This window comes from Phaenicophaeus curvirostris, chromosome 5 (assembly GCF_032191515.1).
Source record: "Phaenicophaeus curvirostris isolate KB17595 chromosome 5, BPBGC_Pcur_1.0, whole genome shotgun sequence".
Classification (NCBI taxonomy): Eukaryota; Metazoa; Chordata; class Aves; order Cuculiformes; family Cuculidae; genus Phaenicophaeus; species Phaenicophaeus curvirostris.
Genome location: NC_091396.1, coordinates 21,877,182 through 21,899,114, shown reverse-complemented (window position 1 = coordinate 21,899,114; position 21,933 = coordinate 21,877,182). Strand labels below are relative to the sequence as shown.

The 21,933-nt window shown below is 41.9% G+C and overlaps 1 protein-coding gene across 1 annotated transcript in view; it reads left to right on the top strand.

The window, feature by feature from the left end:
- LTK (leukocyte receptor tyrosine kinase) overlaps nucleotides 1–21,170 on the top strand; it is a 56,370-nt gene extending 35,200 nt beyond the window's left edge. Inside the window, exons 14-29 of the mRNA XM_069858391.1 lie at nucleotides 14–145; nucleotides 696–852; nucleotides 1,720–1,902; nucleotides 2,409–2,507; nucleotides 3,001–3,153; nucleotides 3,996–4,106; nucleotides 4,816–5,002; nucleotides 6,484–6,574; nucleotides 9,310–9,374; nucleotides 11,005–11,134; nucleotides 13,538–13,635; nucleotides 16,204–16,296; nucleotides 16,888–16,989; nucleotides 18,426–18,560; nucleotides 18,904–18,994; nucleotides 19,708–21,170. Of these exons, the coding sequence (XP_069714492.1) occupies nucleotides 14–145; nucleotides 696–852; nucleotides 1,720–1,902; nucleotides 2,409–2,507; nucleotides 3,001–3,153; nucleotides 3,996–4,106; nucleotides 4,816–5,002; nucleotides 6,484–6,574; nucleotides 9,310–9,374; nucleotides 11,005–11,134; nucleotides 13,538–13,635; nucleotides 16,204–16,296; nucleotides 16,888–16,989; nucleotides 18,426–18,560; nucleotides 18,904–18,994; nucleotides 19,708–20,484 (2,604 nt within the window). The 3' untranslated portion in view covers nucleotides 20,485–21,170. The remainder of the gene's footprint in view (nucleotides 1–13; nucleotides 146–695; nucleotides 853–1,719; nucleotides 1,903–2,408; nucleotides 2,508–3,000; nucleotides 3,154–3,995; nucleotides 4,107–4,815; nucleotides 5,003–6,483; nucleotides 6,575–9,309; nucleotides 9,375–11,004; nucleotides 11,135–13,537; nucleotides 13,636–16,203; nucleotides 16,297–16,887; nucleotides 16,990–18,425; nucleotides 18,561–18,903; nucleotides 18,995–19,707) is intronic.
- The last annotated feature ends 763 nt before the right edge of the window (nucleotides 21,171–21,933 follow it).

Here is a 21,933-nt window from a genome sequence, read left to right as displayed (position 1 = left end):
TGTCTCCTTTCAGGGAAATCCTGAAACCCAGAAGGTCTGCTTAGGGGAGTCATCTCTCATTGAAGAAGATTACAGAAGAAAAAAGGACCTGAAGGACTGGGCTGGCGGAGGTGGTGGTGGAGGAGGGGCAACGTACATCTTCAGAGTAAGTGTTTCCTCTCTGCATCCTGCCTGAGCAGTATCCAGCAGAGCAACTAGCTTTCACTGTCAACCATGGCATATGATAGTTCTTAGGAAAAGGTGATGAAAAAGAAGTCTCCCTCTCCTCTCTTTCTCTCCTTCCCTCTCTCCCTTTCTATCCTTTTGTCTCTTTCATTTTTTTGTCTCTTTAATTTAAATTCTTTACCTCTTTATATATCCTTGATCATACTTGTCACTGTCGCTAAGCTAGCTGAACTGGTTCCTCAGTTCTTGACAGCTCAGGTCTGGGAATCACACCAGGATCCCACTTTAATACTGGCAGCAGTCCTACCAGTAAAAGAAAACCCTAGTGTTCGGTTAAACAGGGTTTTTTTGTACACAAATATACTGTGTAAAACAGTGTTTTGTAATGCACTTAGGAATCAATTAGCAGCATTCCCCTGGCCTCAGGCTACTCTTCTTTGGGATGTTTTCATGCTTTGTGATAAATTTATGTGAGTTTACGTATCTAAGAGATGTGATTTTTTTCTGATGTTTGATGGGGGGTTTTCCAGCAGAAGGATGGGATTTTCGAACCTTTGCTCATCGCAGCAGGAGGAGGAGGAAAAGCCTACCTAAAGGCTCAGGACAGCTCCCTGGATGACTTACCCTTGGAGCAGTTTGAGAACAGCACTGCAGTACCTGGAGTCAGTGGGAGGACTGGGGCAGCAGGTGAGACACTAAAACCACACAAAGTCTGAATCAGCTGGTTGAGTTACATGCATTGTCCTGCGGGCATGAAGTGAGGGGCTCTTCTTGATCTTTTGGATTTTGTTGGTGGCAGTAGTTGTTAGAAACAACTATAAAGGATTTCTTCTTGTGTGGTATGTCACCAGATAACAGAGAATGCATGGGGCAGGTGAGGAGTGTTCCAGTAGAGTCCTACATAGGAGGACTTCCCTCTTGTATGAAATGACTGACCGAAAATGTTTTTTCGGGGATGGAGCCCACTCCTCCACACTGTAACAATATCCTTTGAAGAGAGGATTGTTTTGCTGTTACTCCTCTGAAGCCCTAACAATAAGAATTATATTATGGGAGTTATACCATAAATGGAAGCTTATTTATAATCTTATAACAGCTGTACCTAAAATCCATTCCTAAGAGACAAAAAGCCCAATGGTTTTCCATCTCCTGCTGTGATATCCTTACAGAGAGACCACTAGAGGGAAATAAGGAAGTCCAGGGTTTTTTTATTTTCCCAGGGAACTCAGCATCTCACATGGCTTAAAGCTCTAATCTGTTATCCAGAAGGAGAGTGGTGGGCTTCTTAATTCCACAATCCCACTAGAAATAGGTGCTAACATGCTGGTTATGCAGCATGTACCACAGGCTGTAATTTAGATTTGTTATTATCCATGACAACAAGGAGCTTGTGTGTATGTTCTCTTAACCTTAAAGAAGGAGTTAACTTGAATCCAAACGCTTAAGAAAAGGATAAGGGACAATCTCTGTCTCTCTAGAGTAACTCTCCTACTTTCCTTTGCTTGTGCTTCCCTCACCTGTTCATATTTTGTTCTCTCCTCTCTCTGACTGAAGGTGGAGGTGGTGGCTGGCAAGATAAGAGTGTGCTTCCTCAGGCTGGGAAGTCCCTTGTGGAAGGTGGGGAAGGTGGTCAAGCTTGTCCCCAGGCTCTAGTCAAGTTCCAGTGGGCCACCTCTGGTGGCTTTGGTGGGGGAGGAGGAGCTTGTACTTCTGGTGGAGGAGGCGGAGGCTACAGAGGTAGGTCTGATGGGGGAGTAGTCATGATGTCTAATTTTGCACCTTCAGAGCACCTGCAGTTGAGGGCTAGAGCTCTTATTGCAGAGGTACACTGCTGCAGAAGGTGATTTACAGATACTTCAAGCTGAGTAGTATGAAACCCATTCTGCTCTTCACAATGTCTCTTTAATTGAGGAAATCAAGGTTATAGAAGTGTTCCTACATGACTTACTATTTGGAAGGTATGCTGAATCACCCCTTCATTCCCAAGTTGCCCAGGAAAAATGTCCTGTTTCTTTTTTTCTGTTTAAAGCAAATATATTTTTACCTTGCTGAACTGAGAAACCTAAACTTGGTACTAGCTGGGTCAAGTTAGCATTTATCTATCAAGGACATTACACATATGAATGTCACTGGAGACATTGCAATGACCACAGGTTAAAAGAGCCAGAAATGAGTGCAACACTTCAGAGGCATCATGGGTTTTTTGCAGCATGGTTCAGTTAATCATAGTCTTCTTTCCCCAGGGGGGCATGCCTCTGATAATGATGATATCACAGCTGATGGGCAAGATGGCATCTCCTTTGTGAACCCCATTGGAGAGATCTTCTTGCATCCCCTAGCAGGTACAATATAATCCTTATGCCTCTTCATTTTTTCTTCTTTTCTTCCTCCTTTTTCCTTCTGCCTCTCTTTTTTCCTTTTTCCTGGTCCTTCTCCTCCTATATTTGCTTTTTATGCTTTTCATTCAGGCATGTTTCATTCTGCAGGCTGGATATTAAGCTGTGGTAATTTCTTTAAATATTTCTGTAGTGGTCTGGGACCTTTTATTCTCAGTCTCTAGGCCAGGAGAGATAACAAGTCATCATGTTCAGCTGCATATCCTCAATCCCAGAGAGTTCCAGGCCAATTCACTTCAAGACCTCTCTGACCCAATACCTTCTTCCCTCCTGGTTCCCGTCAGGTTTCTGGTATGTCCACACTGTGTTGGACTGTCTGCTGTCCCGCAGAGGAGAGAAATTGTAGATGCCTCTTGGGTTTTGGGCTTTTATTTCCTTGCAGGAACAAGATGGGAAAAACTGAACTAAGCCCACCTGTTATGTCTGATCTCTTGTTCAGCCATGGAGAGTCATGGTGAGGTGGAGATTCAGATCTATCTGAACTGCAGCCACTGCCACTCGGACAATTGTAAGAGGGACCCTGACACCAACCTACCAGTCTGCCAATGTGAGATGGGGGCTGTGCTAGCCAATGACAATGTCACCTGCACTGGTAAGTTGTGAAGTTTTATCCTCATTGTATAGACTCTGTATTCTTTGTATTTTCTCTCCTCCTCGCTTTTTTGATGGTCAGTTCTCCAAGTTACAGCTAGTGGCTCCAGCGATCACAGTGTTATGAGAAATATCAGTCAAACATTAGTCTGAACATTCCTGATGTCCTTTCCTTACACGCTGAGCTGCATCTCTGTCACCATCTCCCACATTCAGGTGTGGATTAAGTAGAAGGTAAAATATCTGTAAAGAGACACTGTAAATTTCCTGAAGGGGCACAGTGTATCTGATATGTAAACATGAATACCTTTCCCGTATAACATACCACCTACTGCTGACTTATTTAAGCCATAAATTACTTCATTTTCCTGAAGGGGCACAGTGTATCTGATATTTAAGTGTAAATACCTCTCCAGTATAACATACCACCTACTGCTGACTTATTTAAGCCACAAATTACTTCCTTCCACAGCAGTTTCCTGCAGTACCTGTTCAGCTGATGCCTGGTATTCACTGTTATTTCCTGACACGGTCTCTTGTAACTCCAAAGCATTAAGACTGTAGAGAGTTTCAACTTAATGAGCAGTGCTCTTAATGAGCAGAGAAGAAAGGATAAGAAACCTGTGTTTCATCAGTTAGTTTTTTTATCTTCACAATGTTTTTAGAATTATTTATGTGGGTTTTTTCAGCCTCCAGAGCCATAGAGGAATTTGCTGTGGTTTTTATAAAATGATCTGGCCATAATCTCTGTAATTTTTCTGAAATAGGAACAACATTCAGAGGGATGCCTTACAGCAGTTCTGGTTGTTTTCTGAGTAATACACCTCTATTTTTCTTTACCAGTGCCGCAAGGTCCTATCCCAGAGGGACATCTGCCTCTTCCACTCCTCCTGGCTGTGGTGGCTGTGATTGTGGTGCTTGGAATGATCCTCACTTGTGGCAGCCTATCTATCAGTAAGAAACACTTAGTCCTTATCCCCATTTGACTTGGAATTTCCCAGTTAAATTAGACAAAAGGAGACCACCCAACCATATGTCTACTGCTTTTAGTACTTGGAACCAGAGTGTTATGGTCTCCCAAGTGGATCAGAGGGACAGGGAGAAAGAAATGATGGAATGATTTACAGTTGGACTCAATGATCTTAAAGGTCTTTTCCACCCTAAACAATTCTGTGATTAACTTCCTCCTCCTCCACTCCTCCCCAAGTTAGGCATAAGTGTAGTCCTAAAGGATAAGAACCGCTCTGTCCTGATATTTGCTACTGTGGAAAGAGCTTGGGAAACTCTGTTAGCAGGCATTTCTTCAGCCGCTAGCATTCTGTAGGCTGAAGCCAGTCTATATTCAAACATATAATAAATTCAAGGAGATGGTTTGCTTTTTGGGACTTAATGCTAGCAAGGTACCTTGTGGAGCAGCCTTTCCCTAGCTGATGTACAAAGAAGCAGAGGAAACCTCAGCTCCTGCCATGTGATTAAAACAGCAGGAGTAAGACTGCTTGCATATCCAGTCTTGATAGAGAGCACAGAGAAGAACCTGATACTGGGGTGGTACTTCTTGAGCACTTATAGTTATGGTTTCTTTCTGTTCTATGCGGCTACCATTGTCTTTTCTTTCCAGGTGTTGATCTTGTTTGTGCATTTTTATTTGTCTCCGCACCCCTAGTTTATCACCTTAAGAAGCAGCAGCTGGAAGGAGCCAGAGCACGACTGCAGAGTCCAGAATATAAACTGAGCAAAATCCGCACATCGGCCATCATGACAGATTACAACCCCAACTACTGCTTCGCAGGGAAGGCTGCCGCTCTGAGTGAACTGAAGGAAATCCCACGGAAGAACATCTCTCTGCTTCGGTAAGACTTGCTGCAGGGTTTGCTCTCTGGCACAGGAGAGGAAAGGCAGCCTGAAGCAAAGGCAGAGATAGGGCTCACCTGTTTGTTGTACTCATCATCAGGTATCAAGGATGAGAAAACAAGGGTCACCTGCCTGACTAACTGGGAAGCACCTAGTCCAAGCTAGACAAAATATGACAGATGTGACACCTGTTATGTTTTCTAATATATTTTGATTCTGTAAAGTTATAAAGCAGAAGTTCATGAGTCTCCTGTTCCATGTTCCCACACAAAGCATAGGGTATTTATATGATGTCCTGGATTACACTTGCCACCTGATAAATCTATAGCACTATTTCTTTTTCAGCATTTCCTGTCACTAGGACATTTCCTGTCACAAGGAAATGCATGCTAGGATGCTCTTTGGCTCCATACCATCCAGATGAGATTGTTCAAAGTTATGTAAACTCTAGAAGGAAAAAAATGATCATTCTTATGTGCTGTCTTACACCATCTCCTGAAAAAAGCCAACACCTTGGGGTGTTGATTGATAGCTGGCTGAACATGAGCCAGCAGTGTGCCCAGGTGGCCAAGAAGGCCAATGGCATCTTGGCTTGTATCAGAAACCATGTGGCCAGCAGGTCCAGGGAGGTTATTCTTCCTCTGTACTCGGCACTGGTGAGACCGCTCCTCCAATACTGTGTTCAGTTCTGGGCCTCTTGCTACAAGAAGGATGTTGAGGCTCTGGAGCGAGTCCAGAGAAAAGCAACAAAGCTGGTGAAGGGGCTGGAGAACAAGTCTTATGAGGGAACTGGGGTTGTTTAGCCTTGAGAAGAGGAGGCTGAAGGGAGACCTTACGACTCTCTACAACTACCTTAAAGGAGGCTGTAGAGAGGAGGATGCTGGCCTCTTCTCCCAAATGACAGGGGACAGGACAAGGGGCAATGGCCTCAAGCTGCATCAGGGGAGGTTCAGACTGGATATCAGGAAAAAATTTTTCACAGAAAGGGTCATTGAGCACTGGACGAGGTGCTGAGGGGCATGGTTTAGTGTTCGATAGGAATGGTTGGACTCAATGATCCTAGAGGTCTTTTCCAACCTGGTGGTTCTATGATTCTATGATTCTATGATTCTGAAGACATCGTCTTGCAGCTACCTTGTTCTGTTATTTTCTGGTTCTTTCTTGACTTGTTATTGCCATACTTGCGTATCGTTGGTTTGCCATTGGTGATAGGGCCCTAGGATTGAGCAGGCTGCTTTCTTTGTTCAGAGCCATACAGGATCAAACCTTCCTGCTGTAGCAATATGTCAGAAAATACAGGGAAGTTATTTTCAGGAGCTTTGGGATGAAAACAAAGCTGTTGTTCATTCCATCTCTTACAGAAGGTTTTATTCCTGTAAAGGTTTTATTCCTTTAAAGGTTTTATTGGACTGCATGAAGAGCTCAGCCAGTGCTGGATTCAGGGCCTGAGTAACATCTGTTCTCTCTTTTTTTCTTCCAGGGCACTAGGACATGGTGCATTTGGTGAGGTTTATGAGGGAACTGTGGTTGGCATTGCAGGGGATCCCAGCCCTCTTCAAGTGGCTATCAAGGTCAGTATCCACAAATTTCTTATACAACAATAATTACCCAGAAGAACCATATTATCTTATTAGTATTCCAACTGGAGATTCACATTCATCACATGTATAATGTGATGTGTGTGATGCAGGTTCCCACACAGTGCTGCATCCAGGAATTATAAACTTTGATTTTTGAGCTGTGTGGCACTAGCAGCAGGTTGCAAGTAAAGCATCTGTCTTGTTTGCTGCGTGCCTGATGGCTGTAAGCTGTGATCTAACCAGGAGGAGAATCAGGCAAATAAAAAGGGCAGTCAGTCTCTTTTGTGGGCTCCTCTCCCATTGTTTAGGAGAGATAGAAACAATGACCTTAGATGGGAAGTTGTGTGAATTAGTCACCTGAGAATAGGTAAAAATAAAATAGCAAGTTATCTATCAACATAAATATATATAGCTCCATTGAAAACAACACAAACCCATCAGTTCACCCCAGTGGAGAACCTGCCACAATGGCTTTTTGCCTCAATGATTTATGGATCTGAGTAGCCAACAAAAAAGAAACTTAAGGGGAAGAAGACAGCAACAAACAGACGTTTTGGGGTGCATTGTGGAGTAGAAGAGGATTTCTAAATCTTGTATAAAGTAAAGAAAGCCTTGGCAAATATTACTATGAAGCATTTATGTGACTGCAAGCACTAAGTATTTATAGTAATGTGTATATATTATTACTTCAACATTCCAGTGGGTTTTGAGTGCTTTCTTCTAAGTTTTTCACCTGACATTACCTTATTTCAAAATTTGTATTGTTTCTCAGTCACAGTTCCTTTAGACAGACAGTAGTGTTTGTCTACCATATGTGAAACTTTCAGGTTGTCTTAGTATTTCACAGTGGTAAATATGCTGCTCTGAATATATATGGTGATATCATGCTGATTTCTGTGTCATTAATGACAAGAGATAACAGCTAGTTCTCTGTGAAATTACACTGTTGCCTCAGGATTTGTAAGTTACTCAGCCCTGAAGTTAAGGATGCTTATAGCCTGCTTTTGTTCTGTTATAAGCTTGTGACTCAGTGAACCAAATCTAATTCTATGAGTTCAACCAAAAACATAGATTCCATTAATAAAAATAAGTTCTACTGTTATTCATCCAGTCTTTCAAAATCCTCTTTAAAAGAAAAAAAAACATGAAAGAATCATGCATTATGACATTGTGTTTTGAACTTCCCTGTGCCACTGAGCAAATGTGTGTTAATACCCAGAACTGACACTAGCAAGCAGTTATAACTGCTGAACCCAGTTTCACTGTCCAGACCGCAGGAAGCACCACAGCACAGTGGCAAACAGAAGTAGGTTAGCATGTTGTTCAGTTGTGATAACCTAGTGAGGATGTCACAAATTTTGAAAGTCTCAGCAATGATGTCTGCTTGTTAGGGCTCTGTCTGCCCACCTGCCCACCTGTTCACCCAGTTCGCTGTCAAGTGACACCCTGAGCATCACCAAAAAGGTGCTCTTCCCCATGGTTTGAAACTGGTAGAGAAGCCATGGGGCCCAACTTATGACCATGCTCAGCTTATTTTGGGATAGCGCACATCAGCCCTGGTCTACCTGAAAGGAGGTTGTGGAGAGGAGGGTGCTGGCCTCTTCTCCCAGGTGACAGGGGACAGGACAAGAGGGAATGGCCTCAAGCTCCACCAGGGGAGATTTAGGCTGGACATTAGGAAAAAATTCTTCACAGAAAGGGTCATTGGGCACTGGAACAGGCTGCCCAGGGAGGTGGTTGAGTCACCTTCCCTGGAGGTGTTTAAGGCACGGGTGGACGAGGTGCTAAGAGGCATGGTTTAGTGTTTGATTGGAATGGTTGGACTCGATGATCCGGTGGGTCTCTTCCAACCTGGTTATTCTATGATTCTAAGAAGCAGGTGGAGACTGGGGATAAATTACACAATCTATTTGCAATATACCTCACGTATTTCTGGTGGGTATCCCACAAATTTAATAGATCATCTGCACTGTCCTGTGTCAAGCAATTGCTTATCTGATGTATGAAATGTGACCGTGTCTTCTGTAGCCCGTACTACTGATGACAGGAACTGTTTCCATGCCAGCCTCTGAGCAGTCCATGTCCCACCTCTCTGCAGGCAGTTCGGCAGCAGGCATTACACACAGCTGTGGCCATACCATCCCATAATGTTACAGCAGTGGGCACAGTAGCAGGCTCTGTTCCTACTGCTGTCTGCACCCTCAGTTCATGTTTATTGAGTGGCAGAGGCTGTCCAAATCTGCTGGCAAGAAGAGAAAGCTATAAGACCACGTGACATTAATATTATTTAAATCACGTGACTCTGTGTGTTACATGACATGGAAGCCTGTGCTGCAACGTGGATGTTTAGAAAAAGGAAAATAAATTAATACCTGTCACTTCAAAGTGCTTACTAGATCTGTAATTCACCACCTAATGCCTTTCTTGATATGTATCTGAAGCAGTTCTGCTGCAGAACCTTACATATAGTTAAAGACATACAAAAAAATCTCCAAGTAGGTCACCAGTTTCCTGGTCTAACTTTAACTACCAAGTGGGTCACATGCAGTCCAATAAACTGGGCACTGAAAAAAATGAGCCCCTCCTTGTAGGTTCCTAAATTCATCCACGTTTAAACGCTTATTCTTTTCTTGTTTTGTTTTGGTTGGGTTTTTTTCCGTTGGTGGTCACCTATATGTTCTCAGTTCTCTGGTGGGATGGTCTTCACTGACTTTACTTCTCCACAGACCCTCCCAGAAGTCTGCTCTGAGCAGGATGAGATGGATTTCCTGATGGAAGCATTGATTATCAGGTATTGTTTCAGGTTTTTATGCTGATGGTGGGCAGGTGGAATAAGAGTAATGGAGGTAATGAGAATCATTAATCCACTTGCTTGGGTTTGGAAAAGAAATCCAGCTTTATTTTTCACCAGATGGCATTTTAGTAGCATAGGATTGGCTTTAGTTACTTCTACATCTCAAGCAAGGTAACTGAGGTTCTTTTGTTGCACATCTGTTGTGGTTTAATGCCAGTAGGCAACTCAGCCCCACACAGCAGTGGGATGGGGAAGAGAACTGTGCCTTTCAGTCAGTAGCTAAGGATGCATGCAGCCTTTTTGCTTTTCATGTCTGTAGAACTTTTTGCCATAATCAAGTGTCTTTTGCAGTGAAGATCCTGGTATTTTAGACTTCCTTTGCACAAAAGATAGCTGAGTGAGACACTCTGAAACCTATGCAGAGATAAGGTAGTGAACGTGGCTCTGTTTGTGTGTAGGTTTTGCAAATGGAACACAGCCCTTCTCCCAGTGTGGCCACTTCTCTTAAATGTGTTCTGGCTTTTGATGTCTTTGCAAGCTTGATAAAACCTTTATAACGTCTCATCTTCATGACCTCCTGGCAGTGAACTATGAGATCTATAAAACCTGCCAGGAAAAGATAACAGCCAACCATTCCTGTTACCACCTAATCCATAACCTTAAAACAATAACAAAGTCAAGGGCAACTTTAAAAAAAAAACAACACAATATAATCAGGGTTTATTGTAAGTGATCAGAATTTATGCATTTTTAATTTCTGCAACATGAAGTTCCTCTTCTCATTGTCTGGCCTGGCTCATACCTAGATGTTGTTTTTCTGCTATTAAAGCATGAAATTCATGACATAGTGCCACTTCCTAAATTCTGCAAGAATTTGGCAGCCGAACAGGTAGTAACACTTGATGTACGTTTTCTGAGGAGCAGTTTCAGTCAATTAAAAAGTGCTTTATTTCACTTAGTAGCTTATGACTCTTTCTCTTCCCCAGCTTCATTTCCATTTTAGTTCCTGTGTTATCCAGGTAATCACTATCTGAGGGAAGATGCTGCTTTCTAATGACTGAGTCTTAATGAGCTTCTTGACAATCTCAGCTTTCTTTTGTAAGAGGCAGAAAGCCATCACATAAGCAGCTGCTGCAGTAGCTATTAGCTGAGTGCCTTTATCAGACTAGATACTGAACAGAGTCCATCAAACTAGACAGCAGTATATTTAAAATAACCAATGCTGAAGATAAATCCCCACCAGTCAGAATTTTGTTTCACAATTGCCAATAATATTTGCATATTTTAAGTATTTAGCTCTCTTTTCCCTCTCATGTCACCCCCATCTTTCAGTCAGTGTGTTCATTAAATTCTTTTGTCACAAACAGAAAGCTCTGCTTTACTTTCAGCTTTTCATACCTTCTGTTGAAAGCTTTTCATGTGCAAACCTAAGCATAGCTCTGTTCTTGGTAGTCTAATAATCAGAGAGGCATTTTGAAATGGCTGGAGTAGGAATTAGTTCAGTAACTTGCACTGCATCAGGATTTGCTCCAGATTGCCAGAGCGTGAGGCACAGTGGGTGTGATGGATGTTGGCCAGATACTAATGCTGTCTTTCTCTTCCATGTTGCTGTGATCTTGGCTTTCAGTAAGTTCAATCACCAAAATATAGTGCAGTGCATTGGTGTTAGCCTGCAGACACTGCCTCGCTTCATTCTGCTTGAGCTCATGGCTGGAGGAGATATGAAGAGCTTTCTTCGGCAGAATCGACCCAAAGTGGTAAGATAACTTCCCGTCTAGGCTTGTGGTTGATTTTAGTACAACTTTTGTTATTTTTTTTTTATGAATTGGATAAAGTCATATAAGCCAAGCAGGGCTGTGTATATGGCTCCTGCACACTCGTGGATACACAAGTCTGCTTGCTTGATGTAAGCAGATGTCAGTGAGAGAAAATGAAAACAGTGCCAGAACTCTATTTTATTAGTAACTGAGGAGGAAAGAGTGAAATCCTGTCCAACAATTCCAGAGTTTTCTGTCAATTGGACTGCAAATTAAAGGGCTTTCTTCCTTCAATGTCTGCCTTGTTTTCTGTGCACTGTGATGGTGTGTGAGTTGTTGAAGTTGTAATACTGATATGCAGTCATGGGGATTTGTAGGACTAGGTCCTCAGCAGGTGTGCATCGGTACCATACGGAGATGCACAAATTTATACTAATTGAAGAGAGAAGCCTGCATGTAGCACTGTGGCAGGGGCTTAAATACAAAGAAGAGTTAGGCCTGATTCTATGTTGTTCCTTGTTGTATTGAGGTGCCTGTACTGGCTGCCTGTGGGGCAGGAGGAGGCTGACTGATGCCTCATGCACTCCTACACTACATGATGCAGTTGCACAGCTTCTCCTACACACCCCCTCATCCCACACCCACACCCCCCCCAAATACTTATGATAATACAGCTTCATGTGTGAGTATACTCCTATGCTGCTATTAACAAGTTTAACCTCTTTCTTGTATTTTTGGCATTGGTACAACTTCTGTGAGTAGATGATGTTTGTGGGCAGCAGAGAATAATAAATAATCTTATTTTAATATTATGTATAATTGTAATATAAAGAACAGTTATTTTCCAAATATCATGTAGAAACAAGCTTGCTGCTGTGTTAGCTAGTAAGCTGGCTGATCGCAAATACAGTAGTTGAAGTCCCCTTAAATATTAAAGAAAATGTCCACGTATACCCAATCTGAAAACAGACCAAGCCCCATCATTAATGTATTTCACAACAAGTTTCATTGGCTGCAGAGAAAATTCATAGAATCATAGAATGTTTGGGTTGGAAAGGACCTTAAAGATCATCCAGTTCCAAGCCCCCTGCCATAGGCAGGGACACTTTCCACTGGATCAGGTTGATCAAAGCCCCATCCAGCCCAACCTTGAACACCTCCAGGGATGAGGCATCCACAGTAAAAAAATTTCTAATATCTAATCTAAATCTCATCTCTTTCAGATTAAAACCACTACCCCTCATCCTATCCCTGCATTCCCTGATAAAGAGCCCCTCCCCATCTTTCCTGTAGGCCCCCTTTAAGTACTGGAAGGCTGCTATGAGGTCTCCCCAGAGCCTTCTCTTCCTTAGGCTAAACAACTTTAGTTGTCTCCGCCTGCCCTCTCATCACAGTCTTCTGACAGAGGGGTCCCAGAGCAGAGATAAGGTCTGCAAGTCTGTGGTTCTATTTCTCCTTCTTGCTTTTCATTTCCTCTTCAGAAATTACTACTTTATAACTATAATAATTCTCCCTTGAAGGTGTCCAAGAGCATTGTACAGTAATTTGCCTAGCCAATAAAAATAGTGCTCAATAGCTTTAGTGTGTTATGTGGTTTGAGCATGAGAAATTACAGTGATAACAGCATCCAGAAAAAAAAATCAGCCTTAAAAAGAACAATTTACTTGATAACTCTCAGACTTTTATTAAACAGTGTAGTAATTGCTCCCCACCCTTCCCAAAAGCAATACAGAAGTTCCTGGAGGAACACCAAGGAAATTTCCATATGGGGAAATAAATGATGGCTTGAAAATATGGAGGACTGCTGGAGGAAGACTTCTTCATTGCTTTCAGTTAGGCAAGTGCAGATAGTGAAGGGCTAATACCGGTGCCAGAGTCCTGTGGTAAAGCATCCTTTTTTGTGCTTGGCTCCTGAGGGTAATATCTGTCCTTCCACAAGAACGGATAAGTTGGTGAACGCTGACTGCTGGTTCAGAGATGTGCGTCTTTGCTCTCTGTCTAATGTGCTGATTTCCATTGATAATTTATTAATTCACTCTTTCATAGTAGGTGGGGTGTTTTTTGTCTCCCATTTCACCTTTAAAATCTGCTTGCCTCTTGATTTCACGAAGTCCTGTACCAGTAGGGAATAGTTCTCTCTCACTCCCTTTACTAGGCTATTCAGACCAGGCCATAAATCTCTTGCAGCTTACACTCATGCACTGTGCTCAGAAATTAAGTCTTCTGAAAGTTTTTTGGCTTTAACAAGAGTTTACTCATTTTCTGACTCCTTACTCTGACCTGCTTCACCCTGTGTCTATATCTCTCCCTTTCCTTTCTTCTGCCCCTCTGATTATCCCCTGCCTGAACTACATTCTCCTACTGTACTTCTTCCCTTACCATTTTCTGTGCGTCCTTTTCCAGAATCAACCATCCATGCTAACAATGCAGGACCTCCTGAACATAGCTAGGGATATTGCCTGCGGCTGTAAATATCTTGAAGAGAATCATTTCATCCACAGGTGAGGAGAAACAGTTTATTTTGATGTATATCAGGCTGCATGAAGCTCATGGAGTTTATATTTGCAGTGGATTAGACAGAACTAATCTCCAGGGGGGAAACAGAGATTTCCTCTACCAATACAGGCCTGTCCTTAAATGTCCTGGCTGGTCTCACTGTTTTTTTCCTATGAGTTAGTCTCTGCATGATCTTTTCACTGTTGGGGAGAAGGGAATCTTCAGTTTGCAGTGAAGGTTTTCAAGTGTTGATTTTCAAGTGCCTTCAGTGTAGACACATTTGACATTAGCCCTGTGGTCCACTAGATGGTAGTGTCACTCTGTGTTAACTTGTAGGACAATAAGGTATCATTTCTCTCTTTTCTGATCTCTGAATCTTGACTTAATGTTTTCCCGATCTCATCAGCAGAGGACAACCCATAACATTTGAGCCATTGCCTAGAGAATGGGAGAACAGGGCTAACAGGAAAAAGCACAGCTCTAAAGCTTTCTTCCCAGCTCAGCAGCTGACCTGCAGTGCGGTCTTGGGAAGCCTGTGTTTGTTCGCACCTTTTTCCTCTTTTGTAAAGCAAAAAAAATGTTGATGCGGCAGGCTTCAAATAAGAATAAAATATTGTAGAAGAGGTAAAGGTTATTATAGGCAGACTTTCAAAATTCCTAATTGATTATTGGACTCCTTTGCTTCTGATTAAGAGCTGTTTCAGCTCATATTGTTCCCAAGCATAGCATACAACTGAATTCCTTCACACGTATGAATTCCGTGCTCAGTTCAGCCCTTTTGTGTAAAGGAAAGAAGAGGCCTGCACACAAGAGGGTCACACATGCTCTAAATAAAGCTCTGTGCAGCCTGGAATTATGCAAGTAGACAACTGATGCACCCACGTGCACAACCATGGGTATGTATGCATGACATTGCAAAGAGCAAAGAGGCAGAGCTAGGGAAGAGTGGGTGGAGATGGGAGAAACAGAGGGAAGCAAGCAACAAGCAAATTAAAAAGCCATGAGATTGAGATATGGGATATTTTATGGCTTTATGATTAGAGCATCTGAGACAATTTTCAGTCTCCTTTATATTGAAACAATAAATAAATTCCTTTGAAAAAGGGTATAGAATTTTCTGTCATTAAAAAAGAACAGTAGGAGTGCACAGCAAGTTGAGGCTTTTGAATCTCTTAAGTATATGAGAGGATCAGTATTCTAATTGGAAACTTCAGGATTTTTTTAAAAAATCCTTATTGTAATAGTAGTAGCCTCCCTCAACCCCCTTCATCTATTGAATTCATGACAAGGACCAATTGTTGCTTGTGCTCCTGCGCTGCAAGAAGTCCATTAGAACCACAACAGAAATTTTCTCTACAAGTGTTTTATAACAGGTGGGTGTTCACTGTTTTTCTTAGCATACTCACTGAGCCCAGCAGCCATCACATAAAGCTTCTAACATTTATGTCAACAAGCTGACAGGCCAGCTGTTGTTCCTCAAGACTGCTTTCCGTTTCAGGAGAGAAATCGAAGAAAATAGTGCTTGACTTTCAACAGCAGCACATCACTTTTGAAAACCTCTCTGGGTCAGGCTTTGCACTGTTAGATCTCTTGTATAAGCAACCTAGGAACGGACTCATTTTAGCCAACAATTCTCAACATCAGTATAGAAGGAATTTCATTCAAGTTCTGTATTAGTATTTCTTACTGATGTCAGTATTACTTAATATTTAATAGGAAAGGGAAGAAGTTTATCTTTACAGATAACAGGTATCCTAGAGAGAAAAGAAGGGGAGGTCTTTTCATCTAGGAGTCACAGCTGATGATGAAAGAGAAAACTTCCAAATCCTGGGGGATTTTTTAAGGCTGGCAGTGGGAAGAAACATAAGAGTTGTTAGAGGAGCTCATTTTTCTTGGCAGTCAACAGGACACCCTCCCCCCGCCCCCGGTGCTATGATACCCTCCCCCCCGAATGCTATGATTTTTAATTAGTTCCTTTTCAGTATGTTTATTTAAAATGAACACAAAGCCTTCAGTCTTGGCCACACAGTCATTGCTGCCATTTGTCACAAGCTAAACCTGCACCCAGCAAACGGCTGCTCCCATATGCAGCTTTGCTTGGTTCCACCAGAAATATCCAGAAGTAACAGTTTAACAAATCTGGTCCTACGCTGACTTTTCTGGCAGTTTCCTAAGACTACACAATAGCATCACAACTGTAACTGATGGGGACACTGCTGACATGCTACTCCTTAAAAAAAATAGAGCAAGACAGAAATCTATCATAATGTCTCTGAAGAAAAAGAGGCTGGATCTCTCCCTAGTCTGACATTGACCTTGTTTTCTGCCTTAGTGAAAGGAGATAGGAATGGGGAATGCTTGGAAAACACTGGGTAGAAAATATAATGTAATTGCAGTTTAAGAATTGTGGTTAATAAGAATCATAATGTAGGTGGCATTATTTTTTAATAAGACTTCTCATTTATGTAAAGATGACTCAACTAAGACTTTCAGCACTGGGTCTAATATTCTTTATTTATTTCTTTAGCTACTTAAGAATTTAGAGTTAGAATATTTTTCTTTTTTTTTTTAAGAGATATAGCTGCAAGGAATTGCCTTTTGACCTGCACTGGAGCAGGACGAATAGCCAAAATTGGTGACTTTGGGATGGCCAGGGATATTTACAGGTAAGTGAAAGGTCATTTCAGTCCTGTGAACAGCTCTGTAATCTGTATAATTTTGACCGATTTGAACAGTGTCATGGAATCTGAAGTAATAGAGCCATATATCTGAATTTGATTACCAATGAACTGGCTGGAGTAAACAGACTGTACTAGGCAATACAGCTCAACTGTGTTTAATCCAGACTGGATTCCAGGGAACACTGCAAACGTGTGGATACTAAACCAAGCATAGGCAAATTTATTAGCTAGTTGACCATAAGTAATTTTAAATTAAAAAAAAACCACCCACAAATAATGTAATTCTTATTTTGTTACATCAAGAAGACGTGCTGCATCAGCACCCTGTGCAAAGCATCAGCAAATCTGATGTCTTCAGCTGTGCACCTACAACATCCTCTGTTTCCATCCCAGTTGCAAAGAGGGTATAAAATATTGCCTGAATGCATTGTTTGTGCTGATGACTTTTCCTTTTTCTCATTAGGCCCCATTGTTGCATATAATCCCCAGCTGCTCTTGCTGTGGTGATAAGATCTTCTCGATTATCTGAGACCTTTCAGACTGCATGATGTTCTCCATGCATTTTATCTTTCCCAGAGCAAGTTACTACCGCAAGGGAGGAAGAGCGATGCTTCCTGTCAAGTGGATGCCACCAGAAGCTTTTCTAGAGGGCATTTTCACCTCCAAGACTGATACCTGGTAACAAATGCCTTTTAATCACTTCTGCTACTCAGTGATAAGGGTAAAGAAATGTACTATTCAAGAAAAAAATATCTGCTCAGCAGGAACCTTAAAAAAAATTCAGAATTTCCCAGAAAAATATTAGAAATCTTCTCTCTGCATGCAGTAGAAGCACAGCTAAAGAATTCTCATTAAGAGTTTTAAAATCTAATGAAAATTGAGGTAACAAAAAATCTCTATACATGAATGTAGAGCATCACATAAAAGCAATCAAGAAGTGAAAAGAGAAAGCAGTTGAGATTCCCAAGAATTCTCAGTTAAAAATCCAGACAAATACTACCAGACATTTCGCTCACCCCTCAGTATCTGCCACTCAGTTTCTGTCAGTGACGAGGCCTGCTTATGTATCTTGTAAATGACTCTCTCTGTACCACTCAGGATTACTTTTTTTGTATAATTTTCTTTTTCTGCTGTCTATAAAATGAGCAGATTTAATTGGAAGACCTTTCTGGTTGCTGAGGAAACAATGTTTATATATTTATTCCTCAATCTATCTTTAAAATAAGCACATCCTCAACAGTAGTACATTCGTACAGAGGTGCTGGGGAATGGAAGCTGTCCGGTTGCCTCTCTCCTTATACAGCAGATTCTTCAATATACTATACTGAGACATTCCCTTAAATGCCACACAGACCCAGTTTCCTGAAGTCACTAGTGATGCCGGAAGACAAGGGGTTGCTTATCAGTGCCTGACTGTGAGCAGCCAGTACTAAATATTTTGAAGGAATTTGCTGCAGTTCCTGTACGAGGCTATTATAAGTAACGTGTACCGGAAATTTCTTCCACCTTTGCAGCAAATAGTAACTCTTCACATTCTGACTCTGCTTAAATCCTGGCAGAACTCTGTTGATTCCCTTGGGTCTAAGTCATACATTATTTCCTGCTTACCTTGACCCGTGGATATAAAAAAGGAAAGCAATTTTATTATGACATAAAAAAAAAAATGCTGGTGCCTTTTAGTTTCACTGGATGTCTCTTACTTACTTTATTCTTGAGCATCCTGTTCCCAAACAGTGATTCAAACATCTCCAGTCTTCCCAAGTAAGGTAGGAATCTCCATGCCAGATCTAACAGTTCTTTTCAGTTAGACTATACATGGCAAAGGGTGATCTAGCATTTCCTGTTCTATAAATAACAAATGCAGCAGAAAGCACTACTTCAGAGTTATTCAAATATTTTGAAACCACTGCAAAGCTAGTTTTGGAGCTTGAGCAAAGTTTTGATTGATAAGTTTTGTTATATCAAAGTTGACTCATAATCATGCTAATTGCACATCACTGTGGTTGGCCTTCAGTTTTGAAAGGTTGTTGCTGTGGTGTTACCTACAGTTTCATGTCAGGTTTGTGGAGCACAAATGAAACCTAATTGGTATTGTTTACTGGTTTCTGACACAGGTCCTTTGGTGTGCTGCTTTGGGAGATTTTTTCTCTAGGTTACATGCCCTACCCTTGCAAAACTAATCAGGAAGTGCTGGAATTTGTCACCAGTGGAGGAAGAATGGATCCACCAAAAAATTGTCCAGGGCCAGTGTAAGTATTTCCATACTCACACAAGCCAAGGGATGGTGAGTAGCAAAGAGGTTAGACAAAGGCAACTTGACACCTTTAGTCGGGGCATGGTGATTGACCCCAGTGTTAGGTGGGTCTTACAGAATGTCTCTTGAGCCACTGCCTCTTGCTTAGAGGACCACTACTTAAAGCATGTTCTGTAGTGCTCTAATGGCTCAGGATCCAAGAGTGCAAGAAATTGTCCCTCCTCCTTTGGGCCATGTACTAAGTGCAGTTCCTCTAAACCCATGGACACTTCATACTGAAACACATTTTATATAATTTTCTTTCTTGATTGATACTTCTCTTTAAAAATTATTTTAAGGTACCGGATCATGACACAGTGTTGGCAGCACAGCCCAGAGTATCGGCCAAACTTCTCCACCATCCTGGAAAGAATAAAGTATTGCACACAGGTATTTGTGCATGTTTTTGGTATCCAGGTGGATGATAATCTATGGAATGCCAACTACACAAAGGCACTAGCTTTAGTGAGCAAAACAAGTGAGGAGTCTTGAAAGATCAATCTAATTACTTTCCCGATTGTGGCAGTGCTGTTGGCTCAACTGCTCTCTGCATTTGGGTTTTCTAGTATGCATCCTCGCTCTCCCAACTTCAGATGAACCAGAAGTAGATTATACTGTTCCTGTGCATATGGATGTTCTCAGCTTGCTCAATAACAGTATGTCATTCATTTTGTGATGGAAAGGTATTTAAGTTCTCTTTCAAGGTCCGTATTCTGACCTTGCCTAATGTTGCTCCAAAGCCACAACTGAGTTGATATGGAGTGGGGAAAGTAGGAAATGAGATAGCTTAGTGAGTTTGCCATCTGGTAGCATTTTACAGCTACAAGCCTGGACACAGCCTTCTAAGGGAGGAATTATGAACTAGTGGCCCTCAGCTTAGCCACTGATCTCAATAAAGCACAGCCTCTGCTCAAAGGAAGCACAAAAATGAGAAAGCATTTGTGCAAGTACTAACAGCGTGCAATATCCAGTTGGCACGTAGCATCTTGTACAACACGCAGGACTAATGCCCACACCTGATGTCAGCTTCTGCCAAAAGCTTTTTTCTCTCTAGCTATTTATCTTAAAATGCAGGTTTGACAGATTCTTGTCCCTCCTTTCAGGACCCTGATGTGATCAACACTGAGCTGCCTGTGGAGTGTGGCCCCACACCAGAGGATGAAGGGAGTACAGTCATGCGCCCAAACATTTCCAGTGGTATAATGCCCCTGTTGGTAAGCCCTTCTCTCACACCTCAGATGGTGCCTAAAACAATGGACTCCCACCCTGCTGGGCACAAACTTGCACAATGTCCACAAGAGCTACTGGTGGAGAACCTGAACAACCAGACTGCTCAAGGACCCAGCCTGCCATGCCTCAGTGATTTCAACAGTGGGTCCTGGTTCCAGCAGACTTCAAACCAGCAGCTGGAGCTTAGCAACCCACTAACCCACAGACTTAAAAACAAAACAAAAAATCTTTGGAACCCAACCTATAGATCGTGGGTGCTAGAGAACATCTGTCACTTCAGCCCCAGTTCCAAGCTCAAACCAACTCCAGAGCGGGAAGATTCAGGCTTTGATGGGAATTACAGTTCTTCTCCAAGCTCTCGGGCGTCTCCAGCATCTCCAAGTCGAAACAACTGCCCTCACCTGGATATCGGTGGTATTGAACTGGTGAAACTCCAGTCTTTCCCTTGCGGAAATGTAAATTATGCTTATGATGACCTGTGTTACAGTACTGACCACCAGCCACCAGCTTTGGGAGAGGTCAGAGCAGCTGTGCTAAGGAGCTCCAGCCTGCACAGAGAAGAGAAGTCTTTTCATAAAACAGAGAAAACATTGAGAGAGAGGGACTCTGGTCTGTCTTTGTCAGATGACCTGAGTGTTACTCCAGTATAACAGAAATGGTTATTCCAAAGATCAGGGAGTGTGTGTGTCTGGAAGGACTGCTACCTATTTCATTTACTTTCTCCATTAAAGTTCCTTCAGATGGGTGATTTGGTGATGTTGTAATATCAGCAATGTTCCTCCTTCAACTATCCTCCTTCAACCTGCCAGATCCCCAGATCATTAAAATCATTGCATTTCTATCTCTGTCCATCAAATGTGTTCCACTGAACCAGCTTAGCAGTAGAGAACATTGGAATTGCTGCCCTAATTCAGAATACAATATTTAATGAAAGGACTCCTTCTTAATCTGCTCAGGTGAAAAGAAATGGACCTACTATCCAGCTGCAGCATTTGGATGTATTTCCAAAATGACCAACAACGGTTGCGTTTCTTTCTGACCTACGAAACCAAAAACGCACGTTGTGCCAGCAGCAACCAGTTTGTAAAGGCTGCTGTATTCCTGAGAACTTTTTACATTCCTGATGACTTGCTAATAATGCTCAAGCACTATAAGGAAAGTAAATAAATAGCAGCCACATTTGCACCTGTTTTATTAGCAGACCCTGTGGATAAACATGAAAATTAAGCTACTGTTCAAATTGGAAGCAGGAGGAAGGATAAAAAAGAACAAAAAAACAAAACCAAAAAAAACTCAGCCTCCCAGGCTCCTCTGAGCATGTGCTTTGAGAAGAAGCAAGGAAAAACAAATTTACTATTGAGAAAAAATGGTTGGTGGAGCTGATAGTATCCCTTTGAATAGGGAGGGAAAGATACTTTTGCTTCATGTTGTTGTTTTCTTCACAGCTCCTGGCAAAGAAGGGGCATGTGTTTTTTTTCCAGGATAGGGTAAGCTGCATGGGGTGGTATGAAAATGGACTGTCTTTATCTTCTCATGGATTTTACTTGGGATGAACTTCCTTTTTGTAAGTACTTCGACATTCAACAGAATGTGTGATTCAGCATTCCTGTGTGATGCTGGTAAGCATTAAGCTGAGGTTCTCGAGTAACTGTCTAGCATTTGGCCCACTGGATTTGTACTTGGTTCTATTACCTGCTCCTCTGAGGTAGACAAAGTAATGCAAGGGAGGGGAAGAATGAAGAGGAACCTAATACAAGCAGTATCTTATAGTGCCCTTTACAAAGAAGGGTAGAATAGCAAACATTTGAGAAAGCTAAAATCATGACCTGACTTCACACATTTAAGCCAGTTGTCATTTCTTCTTGCCTTCCACACAGAGAGACTTACTGGTAAAGGTGGTAGTTGTTTGTCTTGAAGATAGCTCATTTCTAAGGCTTTTTTTCTGTTGCTTAGGGTCTAAACTAGTGTTCACTGGTTAAAGCCTGCAAAATAAGGAGACTGAAAAAGTAAATAATTTGGACTGAACTTGAACACTCTTGGAAGCACTTTGTCTTTGTCCCACTCCTGAATGTTGCACTACTAACCTGTGGCAGTGAGTT